Source organism: Anolis carolinensis, chromosome 4 (genome assembly GCF_035594765.1).
Source record: "Anolis carolinensis isolate JA03-04 chromosome 4, rAnoCar3.1.pri, whole genome shotgun sequence".
NCBI lineage: Eukaryota > Metazoa > Chordata > Lepidosauria > Squamata > Dactyloidae > Anolis > Anolis carolinensis.
In genome coordinates, this window is record NC_085844.1 from 68,783,378 (window position 1) to 68,798,216 (window position 14,839).

General features: G+C 42.3%; 1 protein-coding gene across 1 annotated transcript; it reads right to left on the minus strand.

Annotated features, from left to right (window-relative positions):
• Positions 1 to 2,056: 2,056 nt before the first annotated feature.
• cbln2 (cerebellin 2 precursor) lies at positions 2,057 to 13,907 on the minus strand. The gene is made up of 5 exons (XM_008108730.3): positions 13,154 to 13,907; positions 12,869 to 12,921; positions 10,062 to 10,534; positions 4,097 to 4,216; positions 2,057 to 3,678 (listed from the first exon to the last, which is right to left on the minus strand). The coding sequence occupies exons 3-5, from the start codon at positions 10,377 to 10,379 to the stop codon at positions 3,481 to 3,483; spliced, it is 636 nt and encodes a 211-aa protein (XP_008106937.1). The 5' UTR covers positions 10,380 to 10,534; positions 12,869 to 12,921; positions 13,154 to 13,907; the 3' UTR covers positions 2,057 to 3,480.
• Positions 13,908 to 14,839: the final 932 nt, after the last annotated feature.

Sequence of the window (14,839 nt, forward strand, 5' to 3'; positions counted from 1 at the left end):
AATGTTGATGGCTTTTTTTTCGTGTCAGGAGCAACCGGAGTTGCTTCTGGAGTGAGAGAATTGGCCGTCTGCAAGGACGTTGCCCAGGGGACGCCCGGATGTTTTGATGTTTTTACCATCCTTGTGGGAGGCTTCTCTCATGTCCCCGCATGGAGCTGGAGCTGATAGAGGGAGCTCATCCACACTCTCCCCAGGTGGGATTCGAACCTGGCAGCTTTTAGGTCAGCAACCCAACCTTCAAGTCACTTAGTCCACTACACCATCTGGGGGCTCATGTTGATGGCTATGATGTAATTACTGATGCTATAACAGGCTTTGGAGGGGCCAGATTAAGGTGAAGATAATTTGAAACAAACCAAGAAAGATTACAATATCTGATGCTATTGTGGGCCTTTTCTCCATGAGAGCAGACTGGAGATAACGCCTCCCTTTCTACTCTTTTGTCACACAATGCTAGTTCAGAAGATTTACTGAATTAGTGCCTGAAAATTAATGTTTGAGAGATTCTTAATCTAAAAACAATTTTAGACAACACAGTTTTTAAAATTGTGTTCTATGGCTTTGCACTATCATAACACATAAAGCTCACAGACATTTCTACAATACCTACAACAAAAATGATTGCAGCAGAAAATTAATTCTCTTTATCCATCTGTTTTCACCAATTTTTTTTTAGAACTGAAGTTAGTAAGTTCTGTTTTCAAAGCAGCACTAAAAATTTCCCTGAGTTCCCTACCATGTTTGCCAAAGGTTTGCCTTCTTCTGCAGAAACAACTCTCCCATCTCTATTAAAAGTACACACAATTGACAATAACTGCAGTTCTGGGTGTGATTTATCAAAACACGGGAGAACATGTATACTTAGGTAAGAACCAGCACATTATCTTAGATGCATTCTTTAAACCTGTGTTCTATTTTTACAGCATTTTAATCAATGTGCATTGGTAATATATTGGAAAATTGCCAGAGAAATGTCTGTTGTTTGAAAGTATACCGTGGGAGTATGGAACTAGCAATATATCAGATATTTTTGGGAACACAACTCATATCAGTTTTCACTAGTATGGCCAATAATCAGGTAGCCAAGAGATGCAGTCCAACATTAAGAGGGTCAGAGATTCCTTTACCATCAGTATATACACCAGTATTTCTGGAATTTATTTTAGACTGTTGCCTAATTAAAGTAAAATTCTCTAAGAATGAATGCATGGCAAAGAATACACACAAAACCATTAAAAAAAAACAAATGAAAAGAATCCATATCTTTCCAATGCATGGGAAACTGTTAACCGGCCCTGTCCTTTCTGTCCTTCAATTAGGATTTGAATGGGATTTTGTACCCCATAGTGATTCAGATTGCCACTGGAAGGTACATTCATAAACTCCAATGAACTCATGAATACATGATGTGTAAGATCTATCCAACACAAAAGTAAGTTGTAAAGGACACATAAACACAGCTAATATACTAAACTCTATGCAAATGTGAAATACAGAGATGCAAACATAAGTTCAGTGAGATCCTAGATGTAAAGAAATATCTTCAGGATTTGAGCTAAAGGTCACTAAAACATCAAACACATACTGACTAAATGTAGTGAGCATTCCAAGATAAGCAAGAAACAAAAGAGTGGACTTAAAAAAACAATCAATTGCTAGAATTCTATTTTTTTTTAAGAACTGGAAAGTGCTATAATTAACACAGGTAGATAATTTTTTAAAGTACATTTTAACCGGCACTGACCTTTTAATGACAAATTTACAATGATAACATGTCCACCATAATTCTGACATGCAACGCAACATGTATTCTGCCAACATCATTTGCAATTGTATTTATTCCTTTAGAAAAAGGAGAAAAACAAATAAAATAAATTAACTTTCCAATCTACCTAGATTCTCAACAGCATAATTCAAATATAACTTTAAAATAAATTAAATAGATTTTTAAAATATCAAAATTCATATTATTTATTTCAGCTCAAACTCAATTTTTCCCTATGCTTCACAATCACAATCACTTTTGACACTGACGTAAATGTGAAAAGAAGGCAAGTTGGACATGAAACCCATTTATTCTGAATCTAAAGTTCATCAGCATTTTGGTTACATTGACACAAAGTAGGTGAATTTGAATTCAACCTGAGGTTTCTTCTTTTATCATTTGGAATCAATGACCTTTCTGGTATACAGTATTGGATTAAAATTACACAAAAGTCTTTGGATGCTAATAGGTGAAGCTGCAACAAAAATAGATAAAATATAATAAAATAAAATATACAATTTATGATTTATTCATCGCTCATCTATATAAATTTTCAGAAGCTTCCCAAACTCAGGATTTTGATACCTTGGTTCTGTGAGACATTTTAACAGCAACTGTTGATAACATATCTTATCCAGACAGATTCAGTGTAGATTTGTTTTTCCCTAAATTGGACATTATTTTGGAGCACTCAGAAAAGATCAAACCACTGCATATTCAAGCTTTAGTAATTAAATCCATGAAATAAAGACCAGGAAAGCACCAAAGAATCCCAGCAATGCAAAGGAAATGCCATTATTTTATGTTCAAATAAGATATTCACAGCTTTCTGGAACAGATTCTGGAAATGTCCAACAAATTCAGAAATGTCACTCCCTTTTGTGTATTCCGTTCCTCCATTTCAGCAAATGTTTCCATTTGATCAGATGCATAACGTAAGCAGAACTGTTCACTGGTTAGTTTCATTGTGAGCTACAAGGTATGTTTGTGCTAGCTTTATCTTATTGATCAGTCTAGCCTTCTTCTTCAGCACAAAAAGAGTCAGGAAAGGAATGATGATGAAAAACACGAGTAACACAAAATAAGATAGTTTCCAATCGTGCAAAATTTGCTTCACTGGATAAAGCACTTCTTGACACAGTAATGTCCAAAGATTTCACTCCCCCAGAAGATAACAGGATCGAACTTGATGCTATTCTTAATTTCTCTTGATATTTTTTAAGGCTATACAAACACAAAGAGAGAACAGTATCGCAAGAATACTTCATCAGATGTTGAATTCTTCTGGCTTTAGGATAAGCTCTGGACAAGCAGTTGTGTGGTCCCAGTTAATGTATCTCTTCAGAACAAGAACATAATGAAAATGAAGGGAGGAAAGTCAATGATCCCAATACTAAAATCCAAAATTGACTTTACAATCACAGGTACAAATTGCTCAGGTTGATGATTTCATTTCTCTTAAAGATCACTGTCATCTAAAACTAATCAGAGCCGTAGGTTTCTCAAGAAATTGTCAAGAGTCAAAGCAAAGAGTGGTATTGAGAAGATTTCCCTTTCTTCTATTATGGCAGTCTGAGAGGGTGGCTGGAATTGTTGGCAATGTCTAGCCAAGTTCAGGGAAGAGGAGGAGGACGGTTCTTGTATTCTTGTTAGATTTTTTTAAATGACTGGATCCTTGTTCCAACTTGCAGATTAGATTTCTCCTTGACCTCTCTTTATAGTGGAAAGACTAAGAAGCCAGAAAATGTTGAATATTTCCATCCTCCCATGAGATTCCCTCTCTCCAGTTTGAGATGCACTTTGTCTTCTCTTTCCATAAGGAGCAAGACCCCATTGCTGGCTGCTTCTCTGGTGACATCTTGGTCCCCAGCAAAAGCTGAAATCACTGGATAGCCATTCTGCATTAAACTAACCTGCAATGAAAAAGAAAAAGAAACTCATGAGTTTTCTTCTGAGTTTATTACTACTTCATGACATAGAACACACCCACCCACACCAAATTCAAACCAAAATGCATTAAGTGAGTGTCAAAATACTGGGGTGACAGTGTCAAAGTGCCTTACTACCGCCCTAATAAGCTCTGTCTGTGGATGACACATAAACCCTTTCCCTTCCCATCTAGTCATCTCAGAGCAAGTTCTGAGCAGGAGTGGGAAATTGTAGCCTTGGTTGAAGGAACCAAGTATATCTTGCAATTTTACAGAACCAAGAAAATCCACAGTAATTCATTCACTTAATTATTTCTTTTCTCACTGTTTTTTTATTACAGAACCATCCAAACAGTTCTATAAAAATAATAAAGTAACCCAAGTTTTTAGTATCAATACATACCTGGATAGTTTGTCTGTTATATACTTTTACAACATGGAAACTGAAACTATAAATTCCTTTTCTTGGCGCTACAAATATACTGGAAGCCAGGTCAAAATGATTGCCAATATTAACTAATACCTGGAAGAAAAGAAAGAAAGAAAGAAAGAAAGAAAGAAAAGAGAAAATCAGATCATAGCTTATCACAAGTAAGGTGAGGCTGGGGAAAGACAGGGAGGATTCTTGAACAACTTGCCAAGCAATGGAAAGCCACTGGCATTTGCTGCACAATTAAAATTGACTGTAGGTGGAAGAGGTCAGTTTCCAAGGTGTTTTAAAAGGATCGGCTCAGGCAGCCGATTGATTTACACAGTGTGCACCCGAAGCCTCTTGGAGGGAATGAAAGGAGTCTGATGGCAGCCTGTGTCTTCACAGTAGAGGAGAAAGCATAATATATATCATTGCTGGGAGAGAGAGACATGCACAAAGAACTGGGGGGGGGGCATTAAAGAAGTCAGCTTAGGATTTTGCATTTTTATGTGACAGTATTGAAACTAATTGTGCCTCATGGGACTTGCAGAGTTAATGTGAAATAAAATAGACTTAGTCATGTCTCATGTGATGGAATGGTCGGATAGAATTCAAATTTTAAATAAGTAGCATCTATTTCTCCTTTTTTCTTTTTCTTTCTTTCTTTTTTTGGCAATTTGCATCCTTCATTCTCTTTTCTCCGGAAGCATAAGGGATAATTCAATTAGGCTTGAACAAATAAGTAGAGTAGATGCATTTTAACCCACAAGGACTTAGCGCATGGATTTAGTGGTAAAAGGAGTGCAATTAGCCAATTAGAATAATGTAGAATGATATCCTAAGCTAAGTTATGAATGTTTCAGAAGCATCTCCTTGAATAACAAAAGCAGCGAAATGGAGTGGATCCAAGAAGGGATTTATCCCAGTAATTTGCATGCTTAGTCTTGCTTCTTGCATCTAAATACAACTTGCAGTCTTCTAACAAAATGGAAATGAGCATCGACATTATCGTAAAATAGGCCTACAAATTGCCTTAGCCCAATTGTTTCAGATTTTGGATTTGTAAAAGCAGACTCAAAATTTCTCCCCAAATTTCAGAATGAGACTCGAAGCTCTCCTAACCTGTCTTCTCTGATAACTGGTTGCAACAACTTGGCTGGAATGTTAATATGACAGTTGAGAAGGGAAACTTCCAGACAGAGGGCTCTTAACACTACTGGTCAAAAACACTGTACAGATATTCACTCTTCTGTCTTAATGGATTTTCTATGTTAAAATGAGATTGAAGCAGTGGGAAAATACAGTAGAGTGACAAATGGAAGATGAGCCCCATGTAATTCTTCAAAAGAGGAAGTGTGATTGCTCACCATTCAACCTTCAGCTCTTCCTGATGTCCTTTCTTAACAAAGACTGCGCTAAAGGCCAATGGTGCAATGCCCATAGACCCTAGAAATCGAAAGCTCCTCTTATGATTTATTTCCTAGTCACTTTCAAGTTATCTCCTTGTTCAGATCTGCCTAAACAATATCTGAATAACACTCATGTTCTATAGGAAAAGTGTGGGCATAAGCATGGACATGCAAATTTATGCAAATTAATGAAAAGCTCTTCAGCGGTTGGCAGGAGATCTTGGCTAGACTTCAGTTCATAAATTTCAGAGGTTACTGTGTCAGAATTTATATTAACGGAAAACTTGTATGAAATAAAAGAAAAAATGAAGGGCCATTGACTCTGGAGATCTTATCATATTTCCTTACAGAATACCCATCTCTACATAAATAAGTTTATTTGTAATCTCATACCAATTTGGTTAGCAGTATCTACAAATAAATCTAACATGTCAAAATATGTGATCAATGCATCTTACTGGATTTAGTGTACTCCCTAGAAGGCAAGGGTTGGACTCTTGCGGTCCCTTCAAATTATGTAACTCCATGATTCAATGATTCTACATAGGGTTGTAAGTTTAGTCTTTACAAACAGAATGATGAAATACTATGCCATATGTGAATATAATGTGTTATAATGGAAGAAGAAAACAAAATACTTTAGAACAAAGAAAAATTATAACCTATTTTGAATTATTTTCTCTAGAAATTTGAAATATCAAACCAGGTACAAAATAAAAAAATCATAATAGTTTTTAAATTATGTTTCCTAAAATTGTGTAATAAAAAGCAGGGACAAAACAGATTGCATACAAGATTGAAGAAATAATCATTTGGCTAGGAATGTCAGACAAATCTACATCAGACAAATCAAATAGTACATTAACTAAATGTATTATTTGTTGCTTTGTTTTAAGACTGCATAAATACTCCCAATGCAGTGTTTCCTCTTGGACTACGATATCGCAGAGGAACCCTTAAAAGCATATCGGCTTCCTGAAATAAGACAAGGGGGAAAAAGCCTAAGCTTACACTGCCTTCGACTGTCCCTGGTCTGCATTTACACCCAAATTCCATAGATTTACCAACTCTTCTTTTCTATGACTAGTTTGTTTTGCCTGATTAAAAATGGAAAGGCAGGATATCTCAGGACCACCACTACCTAGGATCTTAAGACCACAGATATGGAATGAGGTTATGATGAAGAAGGGTCAATGAAGGATAACACTAATAAGGCTATGCGGAAAGATCATTAAGTTCTGGACTCTCGGAGAATGGATGGATTTGGGCAGCTGGCTCTGAAGAAGAAGATGGCAATGAGGTGGAGTGGAAGCTAAAAACAGTGAGGTGTCATTGACTCAAGTTGAGCATCCCTTATTTGAAATTTCTAAATCTGAAAGCCTTCAAAATTGTCCACATGGGTGTCTGAGATAGTGACACTTTTTCTTTCTAGTTGTGGGAACACAAATTTGTTTCATACACAAAATTGTTTGTAAAATTACCATCACTGTTTCTACAAGAGACATTCATATACAACATGTACATGAAAGATACATCAATTTTGTGTCCCCCACCATCAAGATATCTCATTATGTACATATGAATATTCTTTTAAAAAAACCAAAAACCAGAACATCTGAAATCCAAAACACTCCTGGTCCCAAGTATTTTAGGTAAGAGCCAGTCAACCTGTACCAAGAGTGGAAACCTTTGCTTCCTGCACAAAATTATTTAAAATATTGAGTATAAAATTGCCCTCAGTGTATGTGTACAAAGTATATAGTTGAATTTGTGTCTCTTCTTTCAAGATATTTCATTATACATTTCATTATACATATCCAAATTAGAAACAAGATAGTTCTTGGATTAAGTTGGATTTGTTTTTAAGTCGGAACAGGTAACTCCAGCCTTATTTATAAATATGTGTATGTGCATACATATACACACACTTTTGATAGCATAGGGAAGGGTTATCACCCCTGTGGTATTTATTTTGCTGTCTGTGCTCCTGTTCAGAGGATTTCACCTCACTTTCTGTCCCCATGACAATTGGATTTTGAAAAATGTGGCTTGTTATGAAAACAAGAATTGCTGAGAAAGCCTCAGTGGATACCCCTTTCCCCCAGGATAATAACTCTTTCAGGAGTGAATTTCCCTTCCTAGGGGCATATTTCTCTCCCTTCCTGTTGTCTCACCCCCATTCTGACTATGAGTCATTTGTAAGTGGGATGTTTGTAACTACAGAACTGTCTGTATTCCAAAATCTGTGTGTGTGTGTGGGGAGTGGGGATCCAAAAATCTGAAAAACCATACTCAACCATTTCAGAGAAGAGATACTCACGCTATATCAAAGGGGCTAGAGGACGCATGGACAGACTTCAGCCCTCCAGGTGTTTTGGATTTCAATTCCCACAATTACTAACAGCCTATCAGCTGGGTTGCTGTGAGTTTTCTGGCCTGTATGGCCATATTTCAAAAGCATTCTTCCTGACCTTTTGCTTCCATCTATGGCAGGCATCCTCAGAGGTTGTGAGGTCAAGTGGGGTTTAGGGTTTGTATATCTTGTGGAATGTTCAGGGTGGGCAAAAAAAACTCTTGTCTGTTTGAGGCAGGTGTGAATGTTTCAATTGGCCACCTTGATTAGCATTGAAAGGCCTAGCAGCTTCAAAGCGCTGGCTGATTCCTGCCTGGGGGAATCATTGTTGGAAGGTATTAGCTGGCCCTTATTGTTTCATGTATGGAATTGCCCTGTTTTCAGATTGTTGTTCTTTATTTGCTGTCCTATTTTAGAGTTTTTTTCAAAACTGAAGCCAGATTTTGTTCATTTTCATGATTTCCTCCTTTCTATTGAAATTGTCCACTTGCTTGAGGATTTCAATGGCTTCTCTGTGTAGTCTGACATAGTGGTTGTTAGAGTGGTCCAGAATTTTTGTCTTCTCAAATAATATGCTGCAAGTCTTTCCAATGCTAATCAAGGTGATTAATTGCAAAATTCATAATTGTCTCCAACAGACAAGGTCTTTCTCCCACCCTGGGCCGTCCACAGATATATAAACCTCACTTGCCTAGTTTCCAACAGACTTCACAACCTCTGAGGATATTTGCCATAGATATGGGTGAAACGTCAGGAGAGAATGCTTCTGGAACATGACCATACAGCCCAGAAAACTCACAGCAACCCACAGTAAGTCAGATGTTTGTAACTATGAAGTTGTATTCCAAAAATCTGGGGTGGGGGTCCAAATATCTCCAAAACAATTCCAAACCATTTCAGATAAGAGATAATCAAGTTAGAGCAAGCATGGGCAAACTTCTTCCCTCTAGGTATTTTGGACTTCAACTCGCACAATTCCTAACAGCTGGGCTGGATTGCTATGATTTTTCTAGGCTGTATGGCCATGTTACAGAACCATTCTTTCCTGATGTTCCACCAGCATCTATGGCAGGCATCCCCCGAGGTTGTGAGGTATGTTGGAAATTTGGCATCCCCTGAGGTTGTGAGGTATGTTGGCATTTGAGCATGAGTAGCAGCAAAAATGAGATATATGACTTACTGACAGACTCCACCTGGACATGAAAAGCACCTTAAATGTATAATTATGTATATTTTTAAATGTATACTCTTAATTTTATTTTAATTTTTAATCTCAATGGATTTTTAAATCTGATGTAAACTATTTTTGATGTGTATGTTTATATTGTAAGTTGCCCTGAGTCTCCTGATGGGTGAGAAGGGTGGGGTAGAAGTCATGCAATAAATAAATAAATAAATAAGTCAAGTGGGGGGTTTGTATCTGTGGAAGGTCCAGGTTGGGAGAAAGAACTCTTGTCTGTTGAGGCAGGTGTGAATGTTTCAATTGGCCACCTTGATTAGAATTGAATAGCCTTTCAGTTTCAAGGTCTGGCTGCTTACTGCCTGGGAGAATCCTTTGTTGGGTGGTGTTATAGGAATAGTGGGAGTTGAAGTACAAAACACCTAGAGAGCTGAAGTTTGCCCATGCCTGGGCTAGAGAGTGCAACCAGAAGTCAAGGGGGGTAAAAAAAGACTGAGTGGTTTTTTGTTTTTGTGTTTTTTGTCAGGAGCAACTTGAGTCGCTTCTGGAGTGAGAGAATTGGCCGTCTGCAAGGATGTTGCCCAGGGGACGCCTGGATGATTTGATGTTTTTACCATCCTTGTGGGAGGCTTCTCATGTCCCCGCATGGAGCTGGAGCTGATAGAGGGAGCTCATCCGCACTCTCCCCGGGTGAGATTCGAACCTGGCAGCTTTCAGGTCAGCAACCCAACCTTCAAGTCACTTAGTCCACTACGACATCTGGGGGCTCCAGACTGAGTGATATGAGACCACAAGGGCCATGCAGAAGAAATGCCAAAGAAGCCATCCAAAGAAGAACCAGCATGGCTAGCAAAGAAAAGGAAGAAGAAGGTAACAAAGGTGGAGCAGAGTGAGGAAGGGAGGAGGCAGGGATGTTCTCAATCCCTGGGAAAGGAATATAAGAGTGAGAAGGTGGAGTGGGCGGGGCGATGCTTGTGTGGGCGGGGCTTCCTCCTGCAGGGGGCGGGGCCTGACCTGGTCGAAGTAGATGGTCATGGTGCGGTTGCTCATCTCGGAGGGCTCGTGGTTGGTGCTGCGCGTGGCCGAAAAGGCCACCTTGGCGCTGCCGGAGCGGACGGAGATGCCGAGCGAGGAGGTGATGGCGCCGTCGGCGGAGGGGCTGGAGTCGCACACCACCAGGCACTTGCCCTCCAGCACGATGGGCTCCGTGTCGTTCAGCGCCGTCACGGCCGGCCGGGCGCAGGGCAGGAAGAGCGCCCCCAGCAGCAGCAGCGCCGCCGCCAAGCAGCAGGGCCCTCCGCCCACGCCCTCCGACAGGCGCCGCCCGGGCATCGTGCCGCCCAGGCCAGCCAAAGGGCGGCTGGAGGGCTCTCCTTCGAGCGAGAGAAAGAGCGAGGCTCTTGAAGGGTCTCTTTTTGCCTGCTCGTTTCCCGCGCTTTTCTCCCCTCACAGGAAGGCGGGCGGCGGGGCGTCGGTTCTGCGGCAGCCTGCGAAAAAGGGAAAGGAGCGGGAAGACATGCCTCCGTCAGGGAGGAAACGAGCGTCGGAAGGAAGGCATAAACCGCACCGCTTTCCTCGGGCCTCCCCCCCCCCCCACGCAGGACCCACACAGGAAGCGACACAGTGGCAAACCAAACACGTATATACCTCACAACCTCTGAGGATGCCTGCCATAGAGGCGGGCGAAACGTCAGGAGAGAATATCTCTGGAGCATGGCCATACAGCCCGGAAAACACAACAAACAAAACACGTGTTGTCGAAGGCTTTTCATGGCCGGAATCACTGGGTTGTTGTGCATTTCCCGGGCTGCACGGCCATGCCCCAGAAGCATTCTCTCCTGACCTTTCGCCCACCCTTATGGCAGGCATCCTCAGAGGTAGTGAGGTTGGAAAAAGAGTTCTTTCTCCCACCCTGGACCTTTCACGGATATATAAACCTTCCTTGCTTGGTTTTTCCAACCTCACAACCTCTGAGGATGCGGGCGAAACGTCAGGGGAGAATGCTTCTGGAACATAGCCATACAGCCTGGAAAATGCACAAGAGCCCAAGCCAAACACTTCCCCTCTTTCCCGCTCGGAGAATAACACAATGCAGTCAGGATAGAGGCGAACACACATCCTCATTAACGCAAATGAGTGAATACTTTTTCAGTCAATGACCAGCATTATCGTGTATAGAAAAGGGGTCTTCAAAGGGGAGATATTCATCCTTCAGTGCGCGTGTGTGTATATATCTCATACACACACACACATTCCTCTGAAGGATGAATCTCTCCAGTCTTTAAAGACCCCCTTTTCTACCCTGACAGCACACACACACGTTAATACCGGTCAATACACATCCTCATTAACACGTGAATGAGTGCATACTTTTTCAGTCAGTGACCAGTATTAACGCCTGTGTGTGCTTTCCGGCTGGAAAAGAGGTCTTGAAAAACTAGAGATTCATCCTTCAATATGTGTGTGTGTGTACACATACACTCCCTCTGAAGGATGAATCTCTCCAGTCTTTTAAAAAAACCCTTTCCACCCTGACAGCACACACACACGTTAATACCGGTCAATACACATCCTCATTAACACGTAAATGAGTGACTACTTTTTCAGTCAGTGAACAGTATTAACGCGTTTGTGTGCTATCCGGGTGGAAAGGGGGGTCTTCAAAGACTGGATTCATCCTTCAGGGTGTGCGTGTGTTTGTGTGTGTGTATATATATACACACACACACACACACACAAGAAAGGATCTCTCCAGTCATAAACGCACACACACCCTGAAGGATGAATCTCTCCAGTTTTTGAAGACCCCTTTTCCACCCGGATAGCACACATATATGTTGATACTGGTCACTGAATGAGAGAGTGGTCACTGAGAGAGAGAGAGAGAGGTGTAATGTTAATGAGGATGTGTGTTGGCCTCCTCCCTACCTCTTATATATATATACACACACACATATATATGATGTGTGTGTGTGTATACATATATATATATATATGATGTGTGTGTGTGTGTGTGTGTGTGTGTGTGTGTGTGTGTGTGTGTGTGTGGAGGGCAACACACATCCTCATTAACACGTGAATGAGTGACTACTTTTTCAGTCAGTGACCAGTATTAACCTGTGTGTGTGTGTGTGTGCTATCCGGGTTAGAAAATGGTCCTCAAAGATATACACACACATACATGCTAAAGGATGAGTTTCCCCGTCTTACTATCACGTTACACGTTACTATCCATGCAGAACAGGTTTCCAAATCCTGCTCTGAAGAGTAGCCTGGCGCGGTTTTCGGCTGACCACCGCGCGCTTTCTCTCTCTCTCTCTCTCGGGGCTTTTGGTCCCAAAGGAAAGCAGAGGCGCGCCTGGCACAGCATATACCCGCCTTCATCCAGAACAAAACAGCCAGAGAGAAAGAATCCACGAGGTCTCGACCTTTCCTTCCACCGGCCAATGGATCTCACACAGTTCAAAAGCTCCCATCCCTATCCCCTTCTCCTCCGACTCCCTCCCTCTTCCGCTTTACATTCTGGCCAAAAACAACCCACCCCCGTTTGATCTGGTGTTGATCAAGCGCTTAGGCATTTTTCATGCGTCAGGATTTGGTTTTGTTTGAGTCAGGCTCCTTTCTCAGCACTGACCAGATCTCTGGACCTGAGGGTTTCAACTCTGCCCCCTCCGCCCCGTAACTTTTCCTCGGAGGGAAAGAAGGGAGAGATCTATGCAAGCCTCCCGCTTCGTTCTCTCAAAGTTAAAGGCAACAGCATCCCCCCGGGCGCCCCTTCTTTCCCCCACCCTTCTCCCCCGAAAGGGATGGAGGGGATCTACCTGGCAGGTCCATGGCGGGATGCGAATCAGGCGTCGTCCGGGAAGTTGCCTCGCTTGGAAGGAATGAATGAGCGCAGGTTAGCTTGTTGGCAGGAGGGAGGAAGCGCCCTTCGCCCGCCCATCGCCGAGGAGCCCCCCCCCTCCCCGACTCCCCCCTTCTTCCCCGACACACTCGCGCTTCTTCCCACTGCTTCTCACCCCAGAGAAACTCCCGCAAGATTTCTCCCTCTACACACAACAACTCACACGCAACGATCTGGACACATCAGGGCATCGCACACACACCTGGCGCGCTCCTTCTCCCCGGGATGCCTCCTCGGCACCACTTTCTCGGTGGAGACGCCTTGGATCTCCTGGCAGAACTTTCTCCGGATCCCTCAAAGGAGCGATCCTTCTTTGGCCAGCCTTGGCCCCGGGTCAAGCTAATCAGTACATCCGCATCGTCTTCTTCAAGGGTCGCCCCCCGTCCCCCCAAAACCGCGGCGGAAAAGTCGAAGGTGCTGTCTCTTCTTTGGCAAAGGCTCGGACCTCTCTTCGGAGCGGGAAGTTCCAGCAAAAAAAAATAGGCGGAGTGGGACGGAGGTCCCTTTAAAACCTCTGGAAGACGGGGCTCTCGGAGCACAGATGCCTTGTTAACTTGGGCTCCCTGCGCCCTCTTTTCTTTTCTTTCTTTTTTCCCCCCTTCCCTTGGAATACCCAGGAATTAAGTGTCTGGGGGAAGAGCTAGGCGAGTCTTAGGAGGGGGGAGCGACTTATATGGCTGGGAGGAAAGAGCAAGGGCTTCAAATGTGGTTGTGGAGCGCCACCTAGCGGCCTCAAGGCTCTCTCTCCGCTAGGCTTGGGCTTGAAAGGCTGTTCAAGGGATCCTGTGGAGGTGGGTGGGTTGTTTGGGTTGGAGACGGAGCCATGGGAGAGGGATTCCCGGAGAGAGAAAGGGGGAAGGGAGGGTGAACTTCCAGTTACATTCCCTGTCGCCTTCCCTTCCTTTTTCTCTTTCCTCTCCCTGTTTTCTCTCTCTCTTCTAGGAGCCAGGCATTCCCAGCTTGGGCAGATCTTCCTTCTGCTTTGCTAAACCAAAGGCTGCCCTGATGAGATATGCGGCAGTCAAGGTTATCAGCAGTTATTATTGGCTGCAAAAATGTTTCTCGCAGCTCAGCTTGTGTGGCAACAGCTGCTGCTGCTGAGCTTAGTATCTAGGGATGAGCAAACCAGACATAAGGAGAAGGTGGTAGATGTGCTAAAGCAGCCGTGGCCTCAGGGACGCTTCTCTTCTCTCCCTTTGTTTTAGGTGTATTTAAAAACAACAGCTTAACGCCTAACCTCCTCTTCAAAACCTTTCCTTATTCATGACAGGACAAGCCCAGTACCCAAACACGAATCAAGGAACATGAAAGGCACTGCAGACTAACTCAACCAGAGAAGTCAGTCATAGCAGAGACTTAACAACAACAACAACAACAACAACAATAATAATAATTTATTTTTCTATCCCACCACCATCTCCCTTGATGAACCAACCTGAACACAGCATATTCTTTGAGAACACAGAAAGGCTAGACCACTCCAACAACCACTATATCAGGCTACACGGAGAAGACATTGAAATCCACAAGTATAGATTTCAACAAGAAGGAGGAAACCATAAAAATGAACCAAATCTGGCTACCAGTATTTAAAAAAAATTCTAAAATCAGGACAGTAAATAAAGAAAACAGAGGAATTCCAGGCAGGAAACAATCAGGGCCAGCTAACACTTCCCAACGAAGGATTCCCCCATGTAGGAATCAGCCAGGTTTTGAAGCTGCAAGGCTTTTCAATGCTAATCAAGGTGATTAATTAAAAGTTCTTTCTCCAACCCGGGACCTTCCACAGATATATAAACCTCACTTGCTTAGTTTCCAACAAACATCACAACCTCTGAGGATACCTGCCATAGATGTGGGCAAAATGTCAGGAGAGAATGCTTCTGGA

Bases quoted from the DNA above. Each gene is read 5' to 3' on its own strand.
- cbln2 (XM_008108730.3), bottom strand. From the start codon at position 10,379: ATGCCCGGGCGGCGCCTGTCGGAGGGCGTGGGCGGAGGGCCCTGCTGC. The intron at 4,217-10,061 runs GTCAGGCCCCGC...CTTTTCTTCCAG, and splicing joins TGACCATCTACTTCGACCAG to GTATTAGTTAATATTGGCAA. The intron at 3,679-4,096 runs GTATGTATTGAT...TTTTCATTGCAG, and splicing joins ATAACAGACAAACTATCCAG to GTTAGTTTAATGCAGAATGG.